Source organism: Pecten maximus, chromosome 17 (genome assembly GCF_902652985.1).
Source record: "Pecten maximus chromosome 17, xPecMax1.1, whole genome shotgun sequence".
NCBI classification, from domain to species: domain Eukaryota; kingdom Metazoa; phylum Mollusca; class Bivalvia; order Pectinida; family Pectinidae; genus Pecten; species Pecten maximus.
Window position 1 is genome coordinate 17150824 of NC_047031.1, and position 23363 is coordinate 17174186.

The following is a 23363-nucleotide window of genomic DNA, read 5'->3' on the forward strand; positions in this document are numbered from 1 at the left end:
CAGGTGACACACATAGAGGGAGAGAGTAAGATGATAGGATAGAAAGATAGGGACAGGTGACACACATAGAGGGAGAGAGTAAGATGATAGGATAGAAAGATAGGGACAGGTGACACACAGGGAGAGAGAGTAAGATGATAGGATAGAAAGATAGGGACAGGTGATACACATAGAGGGAGAGAGCAAGATGATAGGATAGAAAGATAGGGACAGGTGACACACATAGAGGGAGAGAGTAAGATGATAGGATAGAAAGATAGGGACAGGTGACGCACATAGAGGGAGAGAGTAAGATGATAGGATAGAAAGATAGGGACAGGTGACACAGAGGGAGAGAGTAAGATGATAGGATAGAAAGATAGGGACAGGTGACACACAGAGGGAGAGAGTAAGATGATAGGATAGAAAGATAGGGACAGGTGATACACATAGAGGGAGAGAGTAAGATGATAGGATAGACAGATAGGGACAGGTGACACACAGAGGGAGAGAGTAAGATGATAGGATAGACAGATAGGGACAGGTGACACACATAGAGGGAGAGAGTAAGATGATAGGATAGACAGATAGGGACAGGTGACACACAGAGGGAGAGAGTAAGATGATAGGATAGACAGATAGGGACAGGTGACACACATAGAGGGAGAGAGTAAGATGATAGGATAGAAAGATAGGGACAGGTGACACACATAGAGGGAGAGAGTAAGATGATAGGATAGAAAGATAGGGACAGGTGACACACAGGGAGAGAGAGTAAGATGATAGGATAGAAAGATAGGGACAGGTGATACACATAGAGGGAGAGAGCAAGATGATAGGATAGAAAGATAGGGACAGGTGACACACATAGAGGGAGAGAGTAAGATGATAGGATAGAAAGATAGGGACAGGTGACGCACATAGAGGGAGAGAGTAAGATGATAGGATAGAAAGATAGGGACAGGTGACACAGAGGGAGAGAGTAAGATGATAGGATAGAAAGATAGGGACAGGTGACACACAGAGGGAGAGAGTAAGATGATAGGATAGAAAGATAGGGACAGGTGATACACATAGAGGGAGAGAGTAAGATGATAGGATAGACAGATAGGGACAGGTGACACACAGAGGGAGAGAGTAAGATGATAGGATAGACAGATAGGGACAGGTGACACACATAGAGGGAGAGAGTAAGATGATAGGATAGAAAGATAGGGACAGGTGACACACATAGAGGGAGAGAGTAAGATGATAGGATAGAAAGATAAGGACAGGTGACACACAGGGAGAGAGAGTAAGATGATAGGATAGAAAGATAGGGACAGGTGATACACATAGAGGGAGAGAGCAAGATGATAGGATAGAAAGATAGGGACAGGTGACACACATAGAGGGAGAGAGTAAGATGATAGGATAGAAAGATAGGGACAGGTGACACACATAGAGGGAGAGAGTAAGATGATAGGATAGAAAGATAGGGACAGGTGACACACATAGAGGGAGAGAGTAAGATGATAGGATAGAAAGATAGGGACAGGTGACACACATAGAGGGAGAGAGTAAGATGATAGGATAGAAAGATAGGGACAGGTGACACACAGGGAGAGAGAGTAAGATGATAGGATAGAAAGATAGGGACAGGTGATACACATAGAGGGAGAGAGCAAGATGATAGGATAGAAAGATAGGGACAGGTGACACACATAGAGGGAGAGAGTAAGATGATAGGATAGAAAGATAGGGACAGGTGACACACATAGAGGGAGAGGGTAAGATGATAGGATAGAAAGATAGGGACAGGTGACACACATAGAGGGAGAGGGTAAGATGATAGGATAGAAAGATAGGGACAGGTGACACACATAGAGGGCGTCACTCAGGAGATAAAGAAGGGAAATTCACATTTTTTAGCAACAATGGCACTAGTTTGATTGATTATTTACTTGTTGATTGTGAATTTATTTCATGTGTTCAAACATTTTCTACTGGTGAGTTTAATACTTTGTCTGACCACTCGCCATTGTCATTTAGTCTGGATTGTAGTCATTTTAACGCAAGTAATGATGATAAATCTTGTTCGAATGATATAAATCATAACGAACCATGTACAGGGAAACGTTTCACAAGTGTTAGATGGAACAAGGAAAATACTGATGAATTATCGAATGGACTAAATACTGTAACTGAACACCTTATGGATGCTTGTAACATGCCTTTTAACACTAGAGAAGACGTTGATAACTGCATCACGACCTTTTGTGACATTATTAATGGAGTAGTTTTACCAAATTGTGATGTAAAGACGGCAAAAGATAATGTAATCTATAATTCAGATAAGAATAAAAATAAAACAGACGATAAACCATGGTTCACTGAACAGTGTAAACGTAGATATTTGGATTATAAAAGGGCTTTGTCTGAATTTAATAAACATCATTCGGCTGAAAATCATACTAATCTCGTAAGGAAAAAATCTCAGTATAAGAAACTAGAATCGAGATTAAAAAGACAATACAAGCATCAAGAAGGTGATATGGTAGAGTATTTAAGAAAGTCGAACCCAAAAATGTTTTACAAATACTTTTCAAAGAGTCGAAATAGTAAACCAAAGTCAAATATAAATCTAGAAGGTTTTGTCGAACATTTCAAAAACATGGGAGAAAGTAATATTAACGAAACTGAGAATTCAAGTATGGTATCCGAAAATGTAGAGTCGGCTGTTTTCGAAGAACTAGATAAGCCAATTACAGAAGATGAAGTACATATAGCCATTCGTAAGCTAAAGCGTGATAAAAGTTGTAGCGAAGATTTTATGTTTAATGAATTATTTTTAGATTTTGAAGAAGTTTTACTTCCTTGCATTACAAAACTTTTTGGAAAATTGTTTGATTCCGGATTTTTCCCAGAAATGTGGTCACGTGGTTGTATAATTCCAATCTATAAAAAAGGTGATGTTAATGACACAGGTAATTATAGAGGCATAACTTTGGTCAGTTGTATAGGTAAATTATTTACACCTGTTCTTAATAGAAGACTTATGAAATGGGATAAAGACAATAACGTTATTTCTGACGCTCAATTCGGTTTCAAAGAGGGTTGTTCAACTATAGATGCAATATTTGCACTCCAGTCATTAATTAGTAGAACTTTAAAAAATAAGCGAAGATTATATTGTTGTTTTGTTGATTATAAAAAAGCCTTTGACCTCATAGATAGAAGCAGCTTATGGAGTAAGTTAATTAGACAAGGAATCCAAGGGAAGTTACTAAAGATAATAAAATCATTGTATGATAATGTCAAATCTCGTGTAAAATATAATGGCCGCATTTCAGAGTATTTCCCCAACAGAATCGGTCTCTTTCAAGGGGAAATTTTATCGCCAATTTTGTATAGTCTTTTCGTAAATGATTGTGAAACCAACTTCATCAATGAAAACTGTCCATCTGTTGAATTGGGTATGATATCTATATTTTTATTAATGTACGCCGATGACTCGGTTCTAATTGCAGAATCACCGAGCGCTTTGCAATCAATGCTCGATGCAATGTTTACATATAATGATAAATGGAAACTCAAACTTAATGTTCAGAAAACAAAAATTGTAATATTTCGGAATGGTGGACGCTTAAAAGAAGATGAGAAATGGTTTTATAATAAGGTAGAAATTGAAGTTGTGAACGAATTTAACTACCTTGGTATGCTTTTTAACTATAATGGCAAATTTAATAAAACACAGCAACATGCCGCAGAAAAGGGGAGAAAAGCGTATTTCAGACTTATGAATAAAATGAAAAACCATTATTTTAATATAGAAACGATATGTTCAGTTTTTGATACCTACGTTACCAGTGTTTTAAGTTATGCTAGTGAAGTGTGGGGCTTTCACAAAGCTACCGAGGTTGAAAAAGTACACTCACTGTTTTGTAAAAAAAGTCTAGGCGTTTCGAAAAGTACTAGTCACGATTTAGTTTATTTTGAATTAGGCAGATTACCTATGTATATAGTTAGAAAATTGAAAATTTTGAAATACTGGACTAAAATTAAAGATATTGATAACTGTGTGTTGAGAGCATGCTATGAACACAGGTTACTAAATAATGATGAGTGGATAGTGAATATTAAACTAGAACTAGAAAAACTAGGATTAGGGTATTTATGGAACAGCACTTTTGAAAGTAAAATTACTTACAAATTAATCGAAAGCAAATTCCAAGAAATTCATATTCAAGAACTGCTATGTAATATTCGAAACTCTCCAAAAGGTTATTTATATCAACATTTGATAGACAATTTTGGCTTGCAATTTTATTTAAGGAAACCTATCGATCACCGATACAAGAAGTGCATATCAAAAATTAGATTATCGTCGCATCAACTAAATATAGAGAGTGGAAGATACAGGAATGTAACAAGAGAAAATAGGAGATGTACATTATGCAATAATATTGATATTGAGGATGAGTTCCATTTTATTTTAAAATGTTCTTTTTACATAGACTTACGTACTAAATATTTGAAACCATACTATTATCGTAGACCTAGCATTTTAAAACTTATTCAACTCATGAGTGTGAAAAATGTCAAAGAGTTAAGTAATCTTGGAAAATTTATTCATTTTGCATATAAACGAAGGTCAGAAGCATTATAAGTAAATACTTGTTGTGTTCGTTTCAAATATTATATTTCATTTCTATTGAGATGTATTGATGTAATGTTTATTCCAGTCGGAACAACAAGTACTGCAGACTGTACACATAAATATCTATCTATATGCAAAGTATACATATCGGTGTCTTTCACAATATTTGTGTAATACTTTGACTCAAAGAATACTTATATAATTAATAAGAACATATATTTAAAATTGTGTTTACGTCGCAATCGATCACTCTCCAAATGTGAAATTATGTTTATTACAACATGTTCATTAATGTCAATTAACTATGTAAACCTTTGGGCTGTAAGGCCCCTGGAATAAAAATTGAATTGAATTGAATTGAGTAAGATGATAGGATAGAAAGATAGGGACAGGTGACACACATAGAGGGAGAGAGTAAGATGATAGGATAGAAAGATAGGGACAGGTGACACACATAGAGGGAGAGAGTAAGATGATAGGATAGAAAGATAGGGACAGGTGACACACATAGAGGGAGAGAGTAAGATGATAGGATAGAAAGATAGGGACAGGTGACACACATAGAGGGAGAGAGTAAGATGATAGGATAGAAAGATAGGGACAGGTGACACACATAGAGGGAGAGAGTAAGATGATAGGATAGAAAGATAGGGACAGGTGACACACATAGAGGGAGAGAGTAAGATGATAGGATAGAAAGATAGGGACAGGTGACACACATAGAGGGAGAGAGTAAGATGATAGGATAGAAAGATCGGGACAGGTGACACACATAGAGGGAGAGAGTAAGATGATAGGATAGAAAGATCGGGACAGGTGACACATAGAGGGAGAGAGTAAGATGATAGGATATAAAGATAGGGACAGGTGACATATAGAGGGAGAGAGTAAGATGATAGGATAGAAAGATCGGGACAGGTGACACACATAGAGGGAGAGAGTAAGATGATAGGATAGACAGATGGACAGGCGACACTCATAGAGGGAATGAGTAAGATGATAGTATAGAAAGATAGGGACAGGTGAAACACATAGAGGGAGAGAGTAAGATGATAGGATAGAAAGATAGGGACAGGTGACACACAGAGGGAGAGAGTAAGATGATAGGATAGAAAGATAGAGACAGGTGACACACAGGGAGAGAGTGAGATGATAGGATAGAAAGATAGGGACAGGTGACACACATAGAGGGAGAGAGTAAGATGATAGGATAGACAGATAGGGACAGGTGACACACATAGAGGGAGAGAGTAAGATGATAGGATAGAAAGATTGGGACAGGTGACACACAGAGGGAGAGAGTAAGATGATAGGATAGAAAGATAGGGACAGGTGACACACAGAGGGAGAGAGTAAGATGATAGGATAGAAAGATAGGGACAGGTGACACACATAGAGGGAGAGAGTAAGATGATAGGATAGAAAGATAGGGACAGGTGACACACATAGAGGGAGAGAGTAAGATGATAGGATAGAAAGATAGGGACAGGTGACACACATAGAGGGAGAGAGTAAGATGATAGGATAGAAAGATTGGGAAAGGTGACACACATAGAGGGAGAGAGTAAGATGATAGGATAGAAAGATAGGGACAGGTGACACACATAGAGGGAGAGAGTAAGATGATAGGATAGAAAGATAGGGACAGGTGACACACATAGAGGGAGAGAGTAAGATGATAGGATAGAAAGATAGGGACAGGTGACACACATAGAGGGAGAGAGTAAGATGATAGGATAGAAAGATAGGGACAGGTGACACACATAGAGGGAGAGAGTAAGATGATAGGATAGAAAGATAGGGACAGGTGACACACATAGAGGGAGAGAGTAAGATGATAGGATAGAAAGATAGGGACAGGTGACACACATAGAGGGAGAGAGTAAGATGATAGGATAGAAAGATAGGGAAAGGTGAAGCGGATCAAAATGAGAAAGAAAAAGTATATAACAGAAAGAATGAGAGAGAGAGAGAGGAGGGGGGATACAACATACATATAGTCAATAAAAAAATAGAAAAAAAAATATGTGTCCATGCAACAGCATGAATCCTCATTCCCTGATCAGCATGGTCGAACATTTGAATTTATAAACCAGAAAAGCACATGCATATCTTTATAATATTAAACAAGCTGGTTCAGTAAGTACCTACATACATGTACCTACATCTATATATGTAAGGTAAATGTCAATTATATCTGTATACAGTCAACATATTAATTATGAAAACATGAAGATGAGTTTTGACATAGTAATTTGCCTTTGGGGTCCACAGCAGGTGACCTATATATATATATACATTCTATCCAGGTAAGTATATATGTATATGTAAACTTGGACAGGTACAGTAGATATAATTAGTCAGACGTCTACTGCCTTCGAGGGACTGATGAAATGACCGCTGAAATGACCGCGGTACACAAACCTATAATCACTTTATCTATAGGGTTAATCGCTACAGGCCACATTTTTTACCGTATCGTCAACTTGGATGAAAAAAATTCTGCTTTTTTCCCCCCAAATATTTTTATTCAAAATATCAAAATTAATAACTTTGTAAACATGATTAGTGTTGTAAATAACAATATTGATATGCAACATATAAAAAATATTGAAACCTTTGTATGGGAGGTAAAACAACAACAGAATTTTGATGATTGTAAGTTAACCAGGCTGTGAATCAATAAGAAATATTTCTTTTCTTTGGTGAGTAGTATTCGTAGTTATGTCATATTAATTACGGCTATAATCAAGAGGAAGTGGAAATGTATTGTATAGATGGGAGTGTAATTATGTTGTATACATAACAGCAAATTACCTGTGTGTGAAAGGCAAGTCATGTCCTGACTAAGAGGGTCGCAGTGGCCAGGTGGTTTAGGTGTCCCGACACTTTATCACTAGCCCTCCACCTCTGGGTCAATTGCGAATTTGAAACCTACGTGGGACAGTTGGCAGGTACTGACCGTTAGGAGGCCGGTGGTTTTTCTCCGGGTACTCCGGCTTTCCTCCACCTCAAAACCTGGCACATCCTTAAATGACCCTGACTGTTAATAGGATGTTAAACAAAAATAAACCAATGTTCGACTGAAGGGTACGAATATACATAATGTGTATCTATAGCAGTATCAGAGTCATGTTTAACTGAAGGGTACAACTATACGGTAACTAGAGACCTATATATATATATATATTTCTTTGATCGTTACATAAGTATTACACAGGAACTTGGCACAAAATTCCAGTCCATTGTCCAATAATGGTATTACAAGATATACAACTAAAATGGATCATTAATTGCAAATTGTGTGAGGTCCCTGTGCTTATATATATGATTACGTACACACAGGGTAACTAGTATTAGAACCAGCTATGCCCTGTTTGTGTTTCCATGTTGGAGAAATTCGTTTGATAAATGTATACTCGCATTTCTTATCAAACAAAATGAAGACAAATAGATTACTTTACACTTAAGAAATGCAGTGTGTTGTCTACCTAAAAAGACATAGAATATGTGATCATGGCCTTCAAAGTCAGCTTAGAAGTGTTTTATACACCACCACCAAATATATAAGCCTATATATCAGTATATTTAGTCTGAGGATGCTTACAAATGATAGACGATAACCTGTACATTAAAAAGACTAAACAGTAATTTATCTTCCAAAAACAATTTTGAAATTTTAATCCTGATTTGAATGCACATATGCTCCAGGCACTTGTGATCACACAGGTAATGGAAATAAATTTAATTAACTCTTGTATGATGTTTTTTTGATTGGAAAAAAAAGGACACAGAAATAGTGTTCTGAATACATACACAGTTGCAAAACTCTAAATTCTTTTCCCCCGGGTTTGGTTATGGCTGTAGAGAGAAAACAATTATGATGTGTATGGGTGTGTCCGTTTGAGGTCACTTTTGGCTAGTGTTGTTGACACAGAAAGTTTCTGTATAGTTAGTGATACGATATCTCGGCCTTTAACATTCCTATATCACTCCTCAGGTAAAAGTTTGAGAGACAAGGGTATGGTTAAGACTGAACCCTGCTGACTACCTTTGTTTTAGTTTTAAGTGCCCCAAATAAAAGTAGATATTGATGAAACAACCCGGCTATTCTGGTGTAAATATATATAGAGATTAAGATATCTCTCAAAACTAAGTAAAGATTTTAAAAATATCTTGATATTGGGTATTGTTTAAGTAAGATGTTTCTGTGATTGACTTAATTTTACGTTTTATAGTTCTGTGTCTCTCCTTGCTTTGCCTGTGCCATACAAAAAATGTAAAAAAAATCATCTTGATATTGAGTATTGTTTAAATAACTTGTTTTGCATTTTATATAAGTTCATTTCTCTCCTTGTCTGTGCCTGCCATACATGCAATGTAATGTATTCCTACTTATTGAAGTGTGAGGACCAGCCTCGATGCATCGGGTGCAATTGAACCATTTACCGTTAACACTTTATAAGATTGCTTTGATCTACAACCTACAAGAGAATTTTTTATAACAGCATAACAAGTCTAAAAATTCTTTGCAAAACTGTTAACATATATACAAGGTTTTCAGCTAATTAACAATTTCTTGGTCTGTATCACAAAATTTTAGTAACCATCTGCATATAGCCACTTGTTTGATCTAAAACAGCTATGCGTGAATATGTACCAGTATATTTTGTTTCATTTTGCTTCGTTTTTACCTGTTTTTGCTAAAAAAAAATTGGCCCTAATATACTTTATAGTACTGATATATCGATACCTGACCGTTAGGAACTATCTATCAAGAGGGGAAAACTTGTTCAATGAAACATATTTCTAGTTTTAAGAAAATATCCACCGTGGAGAAGATTGGCCGATTTGGAGGGTGCAGTGCGTCCCCTTGTATTAGGCGGAGCGACGGCACACTCGGATGGAGTGCAAAGCGTGAATATTGCGAGAGATACAAGCATATATGAACTTTTCCTTTCAGATCACGGAGAGATTTCTGCCCTGTATACAAAACACAAGTACATGTATGATGTTCGGATTCATTCATCAAATCTATGAAGCATTAAGGTTATTTTGACAGAAATAGTGATCCTGTTTTAACTGTCTGTGGAGATATGTCAACGTGTCAGTACAAAGCTTAGACAGGGCTACAGGTCAGGACGGATCACACAACCTGTAAACAAAAAACAAATTATATGTCAACAATCCCCGACATGTATTGGGTGATGATATTTTTTTTGTAATATATAGCTGTTAAGTCTATGATCTTTTCCTATATTCATTGTTAAAAATCTTTTAAAAGCTGCTTTAATTTATTTTTTTTTACCATTTATTATAATTGTGTCAACCTGATCTAAATTCTATAATTGTTTAACACAGTTAATATTTTAGTGGTCATAATATATAAGGTCTACATATACATGTTTTGGAGAAAACTTGTTTTATCATGTTTGAATTTCAAATTCAGATGAAATTAACAGAGATCTGAGTGTATGATGAATGGTTTCAAATTGATAAATTAAATGTCATGCATCGTTTGATTTCATAAAGGCATGTTATTTAACACATCAAAATTACCAATGTTTTATGATTGTGCATAATTAATTATTTATCCAATAATAAGCAGGGGGAGGGGGGCACAACTTAATGACTTAATGGCAAAAAACAACAAGTAGACTTATGATTAATCATTAAAGCAGGATAATGAATCAACATTTATACCAAGAAAAGACTTCGGGCATGTACATGATAACGAATAATTACAATGCATATATTTAAAAAAAAATTTGCATTATTATTATATAATTTTGTTTTATGTGATTTTACGACAGCTCCTGTATAACAAAGCAGCATTCATTGTGTTTTTCTTGGGAGGGGTGGGGCGTTCTAATTTACACCTTAACATATAAACATGTAGTAAAACCTTGTTTACTCTAAGTCGTCGGGATCGTAAAAATACTTAGAGTTATCCAAGTCTAAGTTATAACTGAGTTTCAAGGTAGAAGTTTCTGTACATGTATATCTGAAAAATTCCCAGAAACACACCTATTTGATTTCAGATAATAATTATAACAAAAATGTATTCATTATTCCTACTTTAAACAATATTCAAATCGCTCTGTGGGGTACATGTTTGGTCCATCCACCGTCCATCCTGCTTTCCTTCTGTGCCTTCATCTCTTCATCTTCTTGTTATCGCTATTTCTCAGAAGTACTAGGGAATCTTTCTCAAATTTCATATATAAGTTCTCTTCCATCCCTAGTTGTGCATGTTGCATTTTGGGACCAATCGGAAAACAACATGGCCGACAGGCAGCCATCTTGGATTTGGCAATGAAAAGATTGTTAGATTTCAAAAAGCACTGAAGGGATTTTTCTCAAATTTCACATATGGGTTTCCCTTTGTCCCTAGTTGTGCATATTGCATTTCTGGACAGTTATATAATTAGGGAACTATATGGCCAACAGGCGACCATATTTTTGTATTTTGACAGTTGAAGTTTGTTACTGCTAGTTCTCATATTTCATATATAGGTTGCCCTTTAATATCTTGTTATGTAAAGGACCAACCTGACAACAACATGGCCAACAGGCAGCCATCCTGGATTTCGACAATCAAAACAAAACTTCATTAACAATTTGTTAAAATACTAAATGCTTTATTGGGGGGTCATTCTCAAATTTGAATGTAAAGGTTCCCCTTGGTCTCCAGTTATGCATGCAAGTCTGATTGAAAGCCTGCCCGACCATGTTGGTTTCCCCGGGTATTCCGTTTTCCCCCACAATAAGACCCCTCACACACTTCCATCTGGGCCAACAAGCGTTATTAATATAAGTTAATACAACTTGTTTCACAATTGTTGTAAAATAAATTTTCGCATTTTATTGTAATAGAGAGCAGGGTAAATTGTGATCAAACCCTGGACCTCGAGCTAGAGATCTAGCTCTCTCATGCATGGTATATTGTGGCTAGTATTTATACCAGGGTTACATATATATATATATTCCCCCTCCAGGAATAACTTGTCCTCGAGTTATCCGGAGGTAACAGCGATGCTTTCACAAGCAGTGACGAGTATAATTCCTGAGTCCCTGAGCGTGGGCACCAATGTAAGAGAGTGCAGGATTAATTGTATTTAAATCACTGCCTCTGCTTGCAGGGATCAAACCCAGGACCTCTGGCTTACATACATCTCTCTAGCCAAGCGTATATTGCAGCTAGTATATTTACCAGGGACAATATACTCCCCCCCCCTCCAGGGAAGAACTTGTCTTCATGTTATATAACTTATCCAGGGTTAACTGCCAATATGTGACGCTTTCACAAGTAGCAATGAGCATCATTCATGAATCCCAACTTAGTCGCCAATGTAAAAGAGCACAAGATTAATTTAATTTAAATCACTGCCTCCGCTAGGTCTCAAATCTAGTACATGTACATCTTGCTTTTTTCCTAGTCTTACGCTCAACCGATCAAGCTAATTAAGGAGAAGATTTCTCTAGCCAAGCAGTATATAGCGGCTTGTATTTACCAGGGTTACATTAATATTCATTTAAATCATTCTATCATCGTACATAAATCATAATTACCCTAGCACATATTAAAAAAACAATATACAAAATCTAATAAGTAATACATATACATAAATGTAAAGACACAGGCTACATGTTGACACCCGCCAAGGTCGTGATTTCAGCTGTCAGATAAGGTCCGCCTAATTATGCATACACTGTATATATATTTAATGAAAAATATTGCAATGTTCAAAGGTAAAACTGAAAAAGTGTAAATTAATGTTTGCAATTGTAGTAAGTGTTGAAATTATTACTAAATTTGTAACATCACATGGTTGCCTCTGCTGAGAAATAAATACAGTCTGGGTCAAAATTAAAGTTGTCGGAATATTAGGTCTGTAAGAACGGAACTTCACCTAGTGACGTAACATATTTAGTTATATATGGGTATCCTATATACCGATAGACACTGCTTACACATTTTGTTTTAAGTCAAGATAAATATACAGTTAATCATATCAACATAGGGTCGGGTGGCACAGTGGTAACACACTTGCCTTTCACCTAGGTGGCCGGGGTTCGATTCCCCGATCGGACGTGACAGGTAGGGGTTACATGTCCGACCACGTGGGTTTTTCCCTGGGTACTCCGGTTTCCTCCCACAGGAAGACCCCTCGCGCGCTTCCATCCAGGCAAACAAGCGTGATTGATATAATTAAGCTTGTGTTGCAACTGGTTGTAAAATAAATAAAGTTTACATTTACATATTAACATGTATATTTATAATGTATTTTAATTCACGGATTTACTACGATGTGGCGTGTGTCCCATCCATCACAGTTGTGTTAAACAGTCATACAACTCATAAATTACACCAAGTATTCCACCTACATAATATGTATATAGCTGCCTCAGGTAACAGAGGAATATTTGATAATCCACGTGCTATCCAAAGTGAATTGACCATTGTGATGTTTATTTATGTAATTCATGCAATAATTTTTCTTGGTTAGGCCAGCCTGATATTGATTGTGATGTCATATTATGGACATGATGTCATGTCATGAGGTTACATCATATGATGTAAAAGAAAATTATGCAACAGAATGGTTGTCTCTGTTTGATTTTCTTATTTGTATTTTAACTTAGAAATTTAATGTCAAAATGTTAGTTTTCTTTGTTACTTGTTGAAAATTATCTTGAAATATGAATTTTCATTTCAAATGAGATTTAATAAAACTATTGAGCCTTAGAGAGTTTTGTTTTTGCAAACCTTTATTCACAGAAATGAAAACTGCATGACGATTTTATACAGTACGTGTCATATGAAATGAAATATATATATATTATGTAAATGATCAATTTACAACATCATGGAGTCGTCCTCCACTTTCGATCACTCTCTGTAGAGTCCAGGAATACATGACATGGAGTTTGTAGTGCTAAGCTAGTTCAAATTTAAGTTTTTATTCCAATTTAAACCTGTAAAACTTGTATGTTTCATTCTGAAATACTGATATAGTATTATCTGGTATATTGTTATACATATACTACAGCGCTTCAACCAGGTAGAAATATTTCATGAATTAAATTTAATGTACATACAACCTCATACAAATGATTGATGGTAATTAACGACCTCCTACATCAATCTTACCATGGTTCACTGAACAGAAACAAATGTCTCATTCATTCTAAAATACTACAAACCATCCTTTCTTTATTTGAACAATAAAAATATTCAAATGTTTATATTTTATTGATCAAAACAGCTAGCAATATAATTTACTTTCTCAGCCATCCTTCACAATTACGTAGATAATACGTCACATATTTTGGTAGAAGAATTTGGGTGGTCACGTTTTGTATTTAATTTATATAAATTCTGAAATCTTATATTTTCCTTATGCATTAGATAGCCCATTAGACTTTGAACTTACCATAGAGACTTCATATCATGTATAATACTGACATATTGCTTTTTGTCCAGTATCATGCAGTGAGTCTTAAATAATTTACATTTTTGACTTCTTCTCAATAACCAAGAGGTCCATAGTCATGATATTGGGCATTAGTAGCATGCTTTTATGATAAGCTACCAGAGTTGTTCAAATAAATGTCAACCTTGACCTACTTTCAAGGTCACAGGTGTTAACAGCTTCATATCTCACTTAACCACGATGTCCATCCTGAGTCATTCATATTGGGCAAGTAGCATGATTATAAGGATGAAAGGCTACTAAATTTGATTTAAATATAAATAGCCTTGACCTTTTTTCAAGGTCACAGGTGTGAAATGCGTTAAGATCTTAACCCTTTCAACCCTAAGACACTTTAGTAGACTCTGCCATTCATTCATCATATGAATTAAGTCCAATATGGTCATACAATTTGAAAGGGTGAACAAATGTGCAATAACCAAGTGGCCAAGGGTCTTGATATTAGCATGCTTGGATAACAAGACAAAAAAGTTAGTTTAATCAAATGACTTTGACCTACTTGTTTAACAGACAGAAAAGTTAGTTCCGTATTAAATGACCTTGACCTACTTTCATACAAAATACTGTTGTACACATCTTACAGGAAGATGTGGTTGAGCAGATTGCTCCATACCTGGAGTCGTTTTGGTTTTCGTTTGAGTGCCAATCCTCTCAGACTCCCAGGTATAGCTTCACCATCATTACGTAATTGTTTTAATATTTATAGATTTCACTTTGATTTGGTAGTGAAGGTTTTTGTTGAGAGCCTGCAAAGCAGAAACAGCAGAAGTAGTTTTATTGGATTTCGACCGATACTAATCGATTGTATTCAGTACGTTGTATCAAAGCTATAGTGCACAGGTGATGGATGCCACACATTTATCAAAACTATAGTACATGTACACAGGGGATTGATACCACAAAGCCAGCAGAAAAACCCTAATGATTATATGTAGCTGCCAATTTACCACAGTGTTTCCAGTGTGGTATAGATCATAAGTAGGTACATTGTATCGTAGTCCAGCAGAAAACCCTCATGATTAAACTGGTGTCATTTTGCCTCTGTTTTCATGTTCAATCATGGTATCCAACCCTGGTTGCATGAAACACCATGCAGTTCTCTTTTGCAGACACTGCATTTTCCCCCTTGGCTTATATATTACACCAGTAAAATATATTTTTGACAAGCTGTTCACAGTGCAGAAACCTAGCTATTACAGTAACTTAGCAACAGGTCTCTGGCTAATTTGTTTTGAAGCCAACCAACACAATGTGCCCCTCGAAAGTTTCTCTCCGTGTACAAACTGTATACATTGTATGTCAAAGGGTAAAAATGACCATAACAACGTCTTGCTGGGTGGAGCAGCTTTAGTCAAGTCCTGATTAAAGCTGATCCGCCCATCATGACTTTGTTATGGTCATCTTTACCCCTTGACTACTCAACTTTATAGCCGACTCTTGCAATTAATTGTATTCCTTGTGGAATCCGTTGGCTGGGTAACATATAGAACCACACTGAACTGTTTACACTGACGTTGGATCTCCCACCTCCCATATAAACTGTATATGTGTGTCCTCTCACATTGTTGAAAGTAGTGTATATAGATACCACTTTGTAAAAAACAATTTAAGATATAAATGTGTGTTGTTTTGTAAAAACAATTTAAGATATAAATGTGTGTTGTTTTGTTCACAGTTTCCTGCAACGTGATTGCCCAGGTAACAGACGTTCTGATTGACCTCAGTACCTACAACACTTCTGAAGGAACGGTTGTTGCTATTGGCTGTAAACGATTTGGCCACCGTGTGATTGGTCCACAAAATGTCACATGTCTAAACACTAGCCAATGGAGTGATACCACACAACCAAAATGTGCCTGTGAGTATTTGTTTTCATACTTTTATTTGTGTCATAAGATTAATAAATAGACAAATTAATTGTCTCTTAATTGAAAATTAATTGATTGTCATGATCAGGTGCTGATTGGTATACTCTTAACTGCAGAGACTGACATTTTGAGGAATTATTATCTTTTAGGAATATTTTATCTTGATTTAAAAATAGAAAATGAGGTTATGAGATTTAGTTCATGTACATGGAACTAGGATTTTTTAAAATTTGAATAAGCCTCCCATACATGTATGTTGCCCGAAGGTCATCCCATATCCCATTATATAGTACAGCAAAGTTATATGTAGAATAAGGATAATGAGCCTTATAAATTTAGCAAAATTTATCTTGGCCAATTATGATATTCTAGAGCATGAAAATGATCAGTACAGGCCCATGTGGCCCCTTGTTTATAGAAATATTCCTGCTTATACGAAATATTTTGATAAAACACATGCTAATGTCTATTGTTTTTTTGGTTTTTTTCCAGGGACAGGAGAACTAAATACTTATGAGAAGTTAGTTATAGGTGTTGCTTCATCATGTATTATACTGCTGCTGATCTGCCTTGTCTTAATTATCTCCCTTGTTATATACCGGCACAGCCGTCGGAGACACAGGTAAGTACACAACCCGGATATTGATAAAAACCTGTATGACCTTCGTCAAGGTCAGAAAATAAATTATCATAAAGTCGAGGTAGGTATGATTTACGAGACTTATGACCTTTGAGCTACCATCAAGGTCAGAGGACTACATACTGAAACAGAGGTCATGAAATAATACGTGACTTATAATAACATATGGTTGACCTTGAAATTATCATCAAGGTCACTGATATGATATAACTAAGTACATGTTATATATCATGGCTATTAGGGATAGGATGATTGGCAAGACTTCAATGACCTTTGACCTTTAAACTATCAACTAGCTATAGGTCACTACTTATAACTATAGTAATCATATGGTTTTCAGAGGTCAAGGCTGTTTGGTAAGACGTACATCAATGACCCTTGACCTATCATAGAGGTCATTTAAACAGGTCAGATTTACAGGGAGGTATATATATCAAGCATATCTATGTGGCACTGACCTATGACCTTTCTCAGAGTTCAAGGCCTCAAGCCTTGTGCCACACAAAGATGAGAGTTTGCTAATTTTGCTAATTCTGCTTATTCTGCTAATTGTACCTATTTATATTGTCTGTTTTATTTAGAAATCTAATAAGAAATTTTGACAATGACTTTTTAAGCATCAATGGTACAAAAACAGGATACAGTATCAATTTTGTTACATCCCTTCCTATGTATTATTATCTCCCTTTTATCTTATTATCTCCCTTTAAACATTGACATTGATTATCTCCCTTGTACTCCTCCAGGGATGACAAAAAGAAACCAATGTAAGAGGTTATTTATAGAAACAATGGAACCTTTATTTTGTTTTATTTATTTATTTATTTTTGATAATTCTGAAATCTAATTTTCCAGACATGGATGTATAGAAGCTATGTCAGAACTTTATATATAAATTACTGGAAATATTTTTTTTTTCTGGAAATAATTCCGGAAATTGATAAGGTTCCACTGTCATTGAGTAATATGTTGCAGCACTGCTTACAGATGCCACACTCACAGAAGGTGTCGGGCTGTGTTATTTATGCATTAACCCTTCCACCCCTAATGACCATATTGGACTTAAGGGTTAAGCTTGTCAGCATATAGACAATTTGAAATACAAGCCATATTCTTTTTTTCGAATTAACACCTTAGTTCTTCTACAGAAATAGACCATGTACTTTTTTACATTTGATAATTAACCCAGATTTTTTAAATATATTCCTTTGTGAATCAGAGGAATTTTTATTTCACAAATTATCAATCCATTTGCAATAGATTGACCATATATGGTCATCTGGCCATGTTTGGCGTACAGTAGCTGTATCTGTTTGTGAAATTACTCTCGTTTGTGTAATATGAACTAAAATTTGTTCTTTGGACAAAAAAAATATCAAAATAGTATTTTGAATTTTGAATTCAACAAGTGAAGGAATTTATAAGAAGAAAATTCAAGTGATGAAGATATTATGTTTGGTATGACCTTAGGATTGTCCAACTCTGAAGGTCAAATCTGGATTTAATTGTGGGTAGCAGATTTCTGTAGCTATATTAAAAGTCTGTAATGTTGATAGCATTCAATCAAAGACTTACTAAAACTACCATGCATTATTTGGTTGTGGTATAGCTTCTCAGTAACAGTCATTAGAGTAATTAACTAACATTTGTTTTAACTTAAATTGCATCAAATTATCTTAATCCCTCGATCCTCCCCCCCCAAACACACCCTTCTCCATCCCCACCCCACCCCTCCAAACCATTTGAATGTACAAATAATTTGTATTTAGTAACCTTCTCAACATCTTTTTTTCATAATCTACTCCCAAGTATCGTAATGCTATACATCTTAATATATATTTTGTTGGTCTTATGTCAATTTGATGTTAAAAGTCAATGGTGAACACATGAATTTATGCCTTAAGATATTTAAAGAAGTTGGCAAATGTTCAATGAACATTATGATGTACATATATGAAATGAAAGGTATGCATGTATATTAAAAATTATTTCATATGAAAATGTTACATGTATGACTGTGCTCTGTAACATGTTAAGGGAAATAACTCTCTTTTTTATACTTGTACTGAAAAATTACCTGGGGTTAAATTTTCTAATGAATGTATTTGTATTTAATTAATTTTTTTTGATTGCTTAATTGATTGTGGTGAATTTCTATCCAGGGATCAATATGGGCTGAAGTTTTAAGATATTTGTTTTTGTCGAAAATCTGAAAGAAATTCTCAGGAAGTGCCATATTATTTATACATAGGAAAATTCAATCCACTTTTTCCAAAACCATGAATGTTCCCATGATATATATAGAGACCCATGCAGTCATACCTATGATGAATTTGTAGATTTCAAATGTTTAAGAATTAATCTGCATATGAAAACATGTCTGCCATGTATCTGATTAATCTTAGTTAACATTACTAAGCCAGAATTTTAATCATATATTTAACCCTATGTAACCCTTGACCTTTCCAACTTCTCTTGATTTCTTTTCGTTTTAGCGGTAAATCATTTTTAGCACTCTATCTTGCTAAAAATGGTTAAAAAATTGCTAAATGATGATGACCGCTAAAATTTAAAATTGATCACTGTTTTCCCTGCATGTGTTTAGATAGGTCAGATCAGCATGTGGACCTGATACTCACCGATACCCATTTCCCAGAATGCAATATTATTCCAGCTTCGGCCCCACATGTAAAGCGTCATTTGCACCTGGGGCCGAAGATGGGTTATGCTACTAGTATGAATATTATACAGTACTTTTCAGCATGTCAGATTTAAAATGTAGGATTCCACTTCATCAACCTCGGAAAATGAAGAAGACTTCCGGATTAAAGCTGTTTTTTTTCAACTTGAAGAATTCTCCTTTATGTGTAGAGGATGATGATGTAACAACAAAGAATGTAGAGTTACCTCCCCTGCCAAGGTATAATTCACTTGGTATCTGTACCAGTAGCTTTTGGAGCAGCAAATAACTAATTTTTTAAAATCTAAACAAAATTAATATAATTTTTAAAGTGATAATAAAAATTCAAGCAGCTATATGATAATGAAATCATTTAAAATTTTTTAAAAAATTCCATAACTGGTTCAAAATTTCTTGGATATTCCAAGACTCAGCGCAAAAGGGTGTATTTATACTGGAAACTGAAGCAAACTGTAGTCCTATCTATTTTCTATATTCAGTGTTTCTTACATTTGTAAAACAGACTTTAGCTTTCTCTAGACTTTGTATGGAATTTTTTGCAATATTATTCGGTCCTTGAAATCATAGGGAAATAAAACTACTAGTTGTCTTTACAGTAATTAAGTATCAACATAAAAAGTTCAGCATAAGTGCCATAAACAAAATTATCAATTGTGTGAAATCGATAAAGAAATGAAATATATTTTGATGCGGTTTGATTAATAAATTAAAATCAGTATACAATGTAAATATTTATATACTTTACCTATGACATATTAAAAAAAAAAAAAAAAAGATAAAAAAAGAAACTTGATCAGTTCTTCTCATTAACTGATAACACTTAAGTGCTCAGGTGACTTGCTAATTAATTTACATTAAGGAAATTTCAATACATGAATTTAAAATTCAAAAATACCTTGTTCCATGCAGGGATGTATAAATGACCTTGACCTTATATTCATACGCCACGGTTCAGTGTTTTGGAACCAGAATACATAAAAATGTTTTACCTACCATCATCAGATGGTTCAAATTGTGTCACCATCCTTAGACAATTTTTATAATCAATATTTCTTGAGAAGTACATACTATTTTGGATCTTTTCAAATTTCATATGTAAAGATTTCCCATGGTCCATTAATATTGTTTCTGCATGATTAGTTATGAGACCAATCGTAAAAACAATGTGTTGCCCTGTTTGGTTTTATAGAAGTATAGTTTTACGTTACCATTGCACTTCTTAGGAACTGATGTCTAGATTGTACCCATAATGCAATTATATAGTTCCCATAGTCCTTATTTGTATTGAAATTATCTTTCCTAAGATTGTAACAGTTAATCAAAGGCCCCTCGAGGATCTCTGGTTCTTGAAAGCTTCACAATGTTACTTTAAGCAACGCCTCAAGTTTAAGGACAATTTTCAATTTGGAATCTGTATTACATCAATGAGAAATTGGAAAGGCCAAGGGTTGATTTCCATCCTTTTACTATATAGCATGTATTTCTGTGTATTAACCCAAACATTTATTTCAGCGATAAAGATTCTGACTCTGATAGTGGTCGGTTTCCACCTTACGCTATTAACCACCATGTAGAACATGCTTATTACCCACCTCCCAAGGATCAACGGGGCAGTGGTCCGTACAAACACCGAATATCACAACCCGACCAAAGGGCAGTTAAGTCTGGCTACAGGTCAGTTAGATCACCTGGATATTAATTTTTTTTTTTTTTGTTGTTGTTGTTTATTTCTTCCATTTTTTAAAAGTTATTCATCTTATTAACAAACGGTTAATTTCATTTTATTTTTATTTTGATGGATCAAAATGTTTCAATTAACATGTTTTTACTAATGAGTTATCACTTTAAGCTGTTTCACCTCACGCCTGATGCTGGCATTCGAAATTATATTCCCCGATAAAAAATCTTTAAAAATTCCGGATAAAGAACAGTCCGACAGATAGATACTAAACACTAGGGGACAATTTAAAAACTTTCTGATCAACAAAATATTGTTTGTTATAAGTCATATAGGTTTTTTATACTCGTAATGAAAGATTTTAAAATGATTTTTTTTGTAGGGATAAATTATCTCAGGTTTTAAATAAGTACATTTTATACTAAAATTTGACAACAAAGCTTACTTTTAAAGAATAATATTAAATAAAAGCAAAATCAAAACAAAAACAAGAAATAAATTAACATTTTATAGCCTTTTTTTTCTGTAAATATTTTCGTAAAAGTGCACCTCTGACGAGGTTTTTGTGAGTGCACAAGGGACTGTGTAATTATGTAGGATAAAGTACATTCAGGTAATGAATTGTTTATACAACATGTATGTAGGATTTGATCATTTTCATTAATGATTTACAGATTATGAATATTTAACCTGTAGAAACTGCACTTTGGTTGTTTTTCAGTCAGTAATCCAGAGAATACTAACACATCTAAATTTGCATGCTCTGATTATGTTTGAAGGAAGCATGGGGACAATCATTCAGGTGTTGGAAACTAACATTTAGAATTGTGTGGCTATATATAAGATTGAAAACTTAAGATATAATGACATACAATGTATATACAACGCAAAAGAATTACAAATTTTGTAGCTGGAATTAAGATTTGAAATTCTTTACTTATAAATCATGTATGTAAATTTAAAAAGTACAAACTAACACAAGAAAATGTACCATTTCTTACTATGCTTGCATGCGCTCTATAAAGCAATTGTTGTAATATTGAGGAATTTAACTTGCATTATGTGTAATATGTAATCTTTCATTGATTGAGGAATATTGGAATACATTATGTATTCCAAAAAAAATTAAGGACGTTTTTGCCACTTCCCAATTGAGACTATCGAATGTATATGAATTATTGGCTCCCAAACTTTCCGCTTGGAAATTAAGTCAATTTCTTTGAAAAATAGCTAAAAAGGGCAAATTGATGAAAGATTTAACTAGGACAAGATGAAATGTGGATGATATAGATCTACTTCAGATAAATGTATCACTTTTTAAAATTACAAATGTACATACAAATAAATCACATATCTTTAAAAAGTTATTGTAGAATTTTAGTATCATATGAATTATCTATTCTATATTGGAGATAGACAAACTTCTTTATGTAATACAGTGGTATTCACAATGAAATAATTTATGTTGACCTGTGTTAGAGCACAGGGATTTGTCACAAATTCCCAACCATGCAGCATCTGAAATACATACTAATACAGAATGCATATAGAACTGGGTTGTTATCTAGCTATTCCAAGTCCCTGTGTGAGTGAGCGAAAACATTTCTTAAAACCGTTCAAAGGGAGATAACCCTTGAAGACTTATATGTGTTGTGAACCTTGGGTCAGGGTGAAGAAATTAAAAATTATTGAAAATGCGATATTAAAACTTAATTCAGTTTGATAAATATTGTTAAAAAGATTTTTTTTTTTAAATAAGGACTTAAATATTTGAAATATTTGATTAAATCATCAATCAGAATACTGTTCTTGTAATCTTTTGTACAGTTTCTAGCTAGATAACGATAGTTTTAATTTTCAATGGGGAGATTTTTTTGCATCAAAAACAAACATTTCCAGTAAGATGTTTATCAGGAACAAAATCATATTACCACTGTTGCAATGTCTTTTAAGCTTTGATAAAAGTTTCTGACCTGTCGGACTGATCAATATGTTTGCCATTTGAAATATTTTCAGTACTTTTGGAACTATTTCACCTAATTTAATTTTCATTATAGAAATACAGAATATGAAAACCACAACTACAATTATCAGAACGAGAGAAACGGTTACATCCAAAATGGCGCCCCACCGTCGGATTACAGCCGGAGTAATTATCATAACCAGGCATATGATAATAACGATCACGATCATCGTTACGCTACGGAGATCACCACAAACCCCTCAAATCAGGACGCATATAAATGGTAAGGTCATCTGCATAAGTAGGGTCAAGGTCATTTTGCAGAACAATTGAATTTTGTTTTCAAAATTTTAACATTTTTGAGCTTTATATATCCTTTCTGATGACTTTATAACAAA

At 34.6% G+C, this 23363-nt stretch overlaps 1 protein-coding gene and 1 long non-coding RNA gene across 4 annotated transcripts in view; both read left to right on the plus strand.

Annotated features, from left to right (window-relative positions):
• Positions 1-23363, plus strand: part of LOC117315062 — a 50256-nt gene that overhangs the window by 22899 nt on the left and 3994 nt on the right. The window contains exons 2-7 of one of the 3 annotated variants that reach the window (XM_033869201.1): positions 15791-15973; positions 16476-16605; positions 17370-17390; positions 19406-19543; positions 20837-20998; positions 23060-23248. In XM_033869201.1, the coding sequence (XP_033725092.1) occupies positions 15791-15973; positions 16476-16605; positions 17370-17390; positions 19406-19543; positions 20837-20998; positions 23060-23248 (823 nt within the window). The remainder of the gene's footprint in view (positions 1-15790; positions 15974-16475; positions 16606-17369; positions 17391-19405; positions 19544-20836; positions 20999-23059; positions 23249-23363) is intronic. The other 2 variants (XM_033869202.1, XM_033869204.1) reach the window with 2 other exon arrangements.
• On the plus strand, positions 1326-5525 carry LOC117315064. Its single transcript, XR_004529675.1, has 3 exons — positions 1326-1569; positions 1674-1726; positions 5011-5525. It is a non-coding gene; the product is annotated as an uncharacterized LOC117315064 (long non-coding RNA).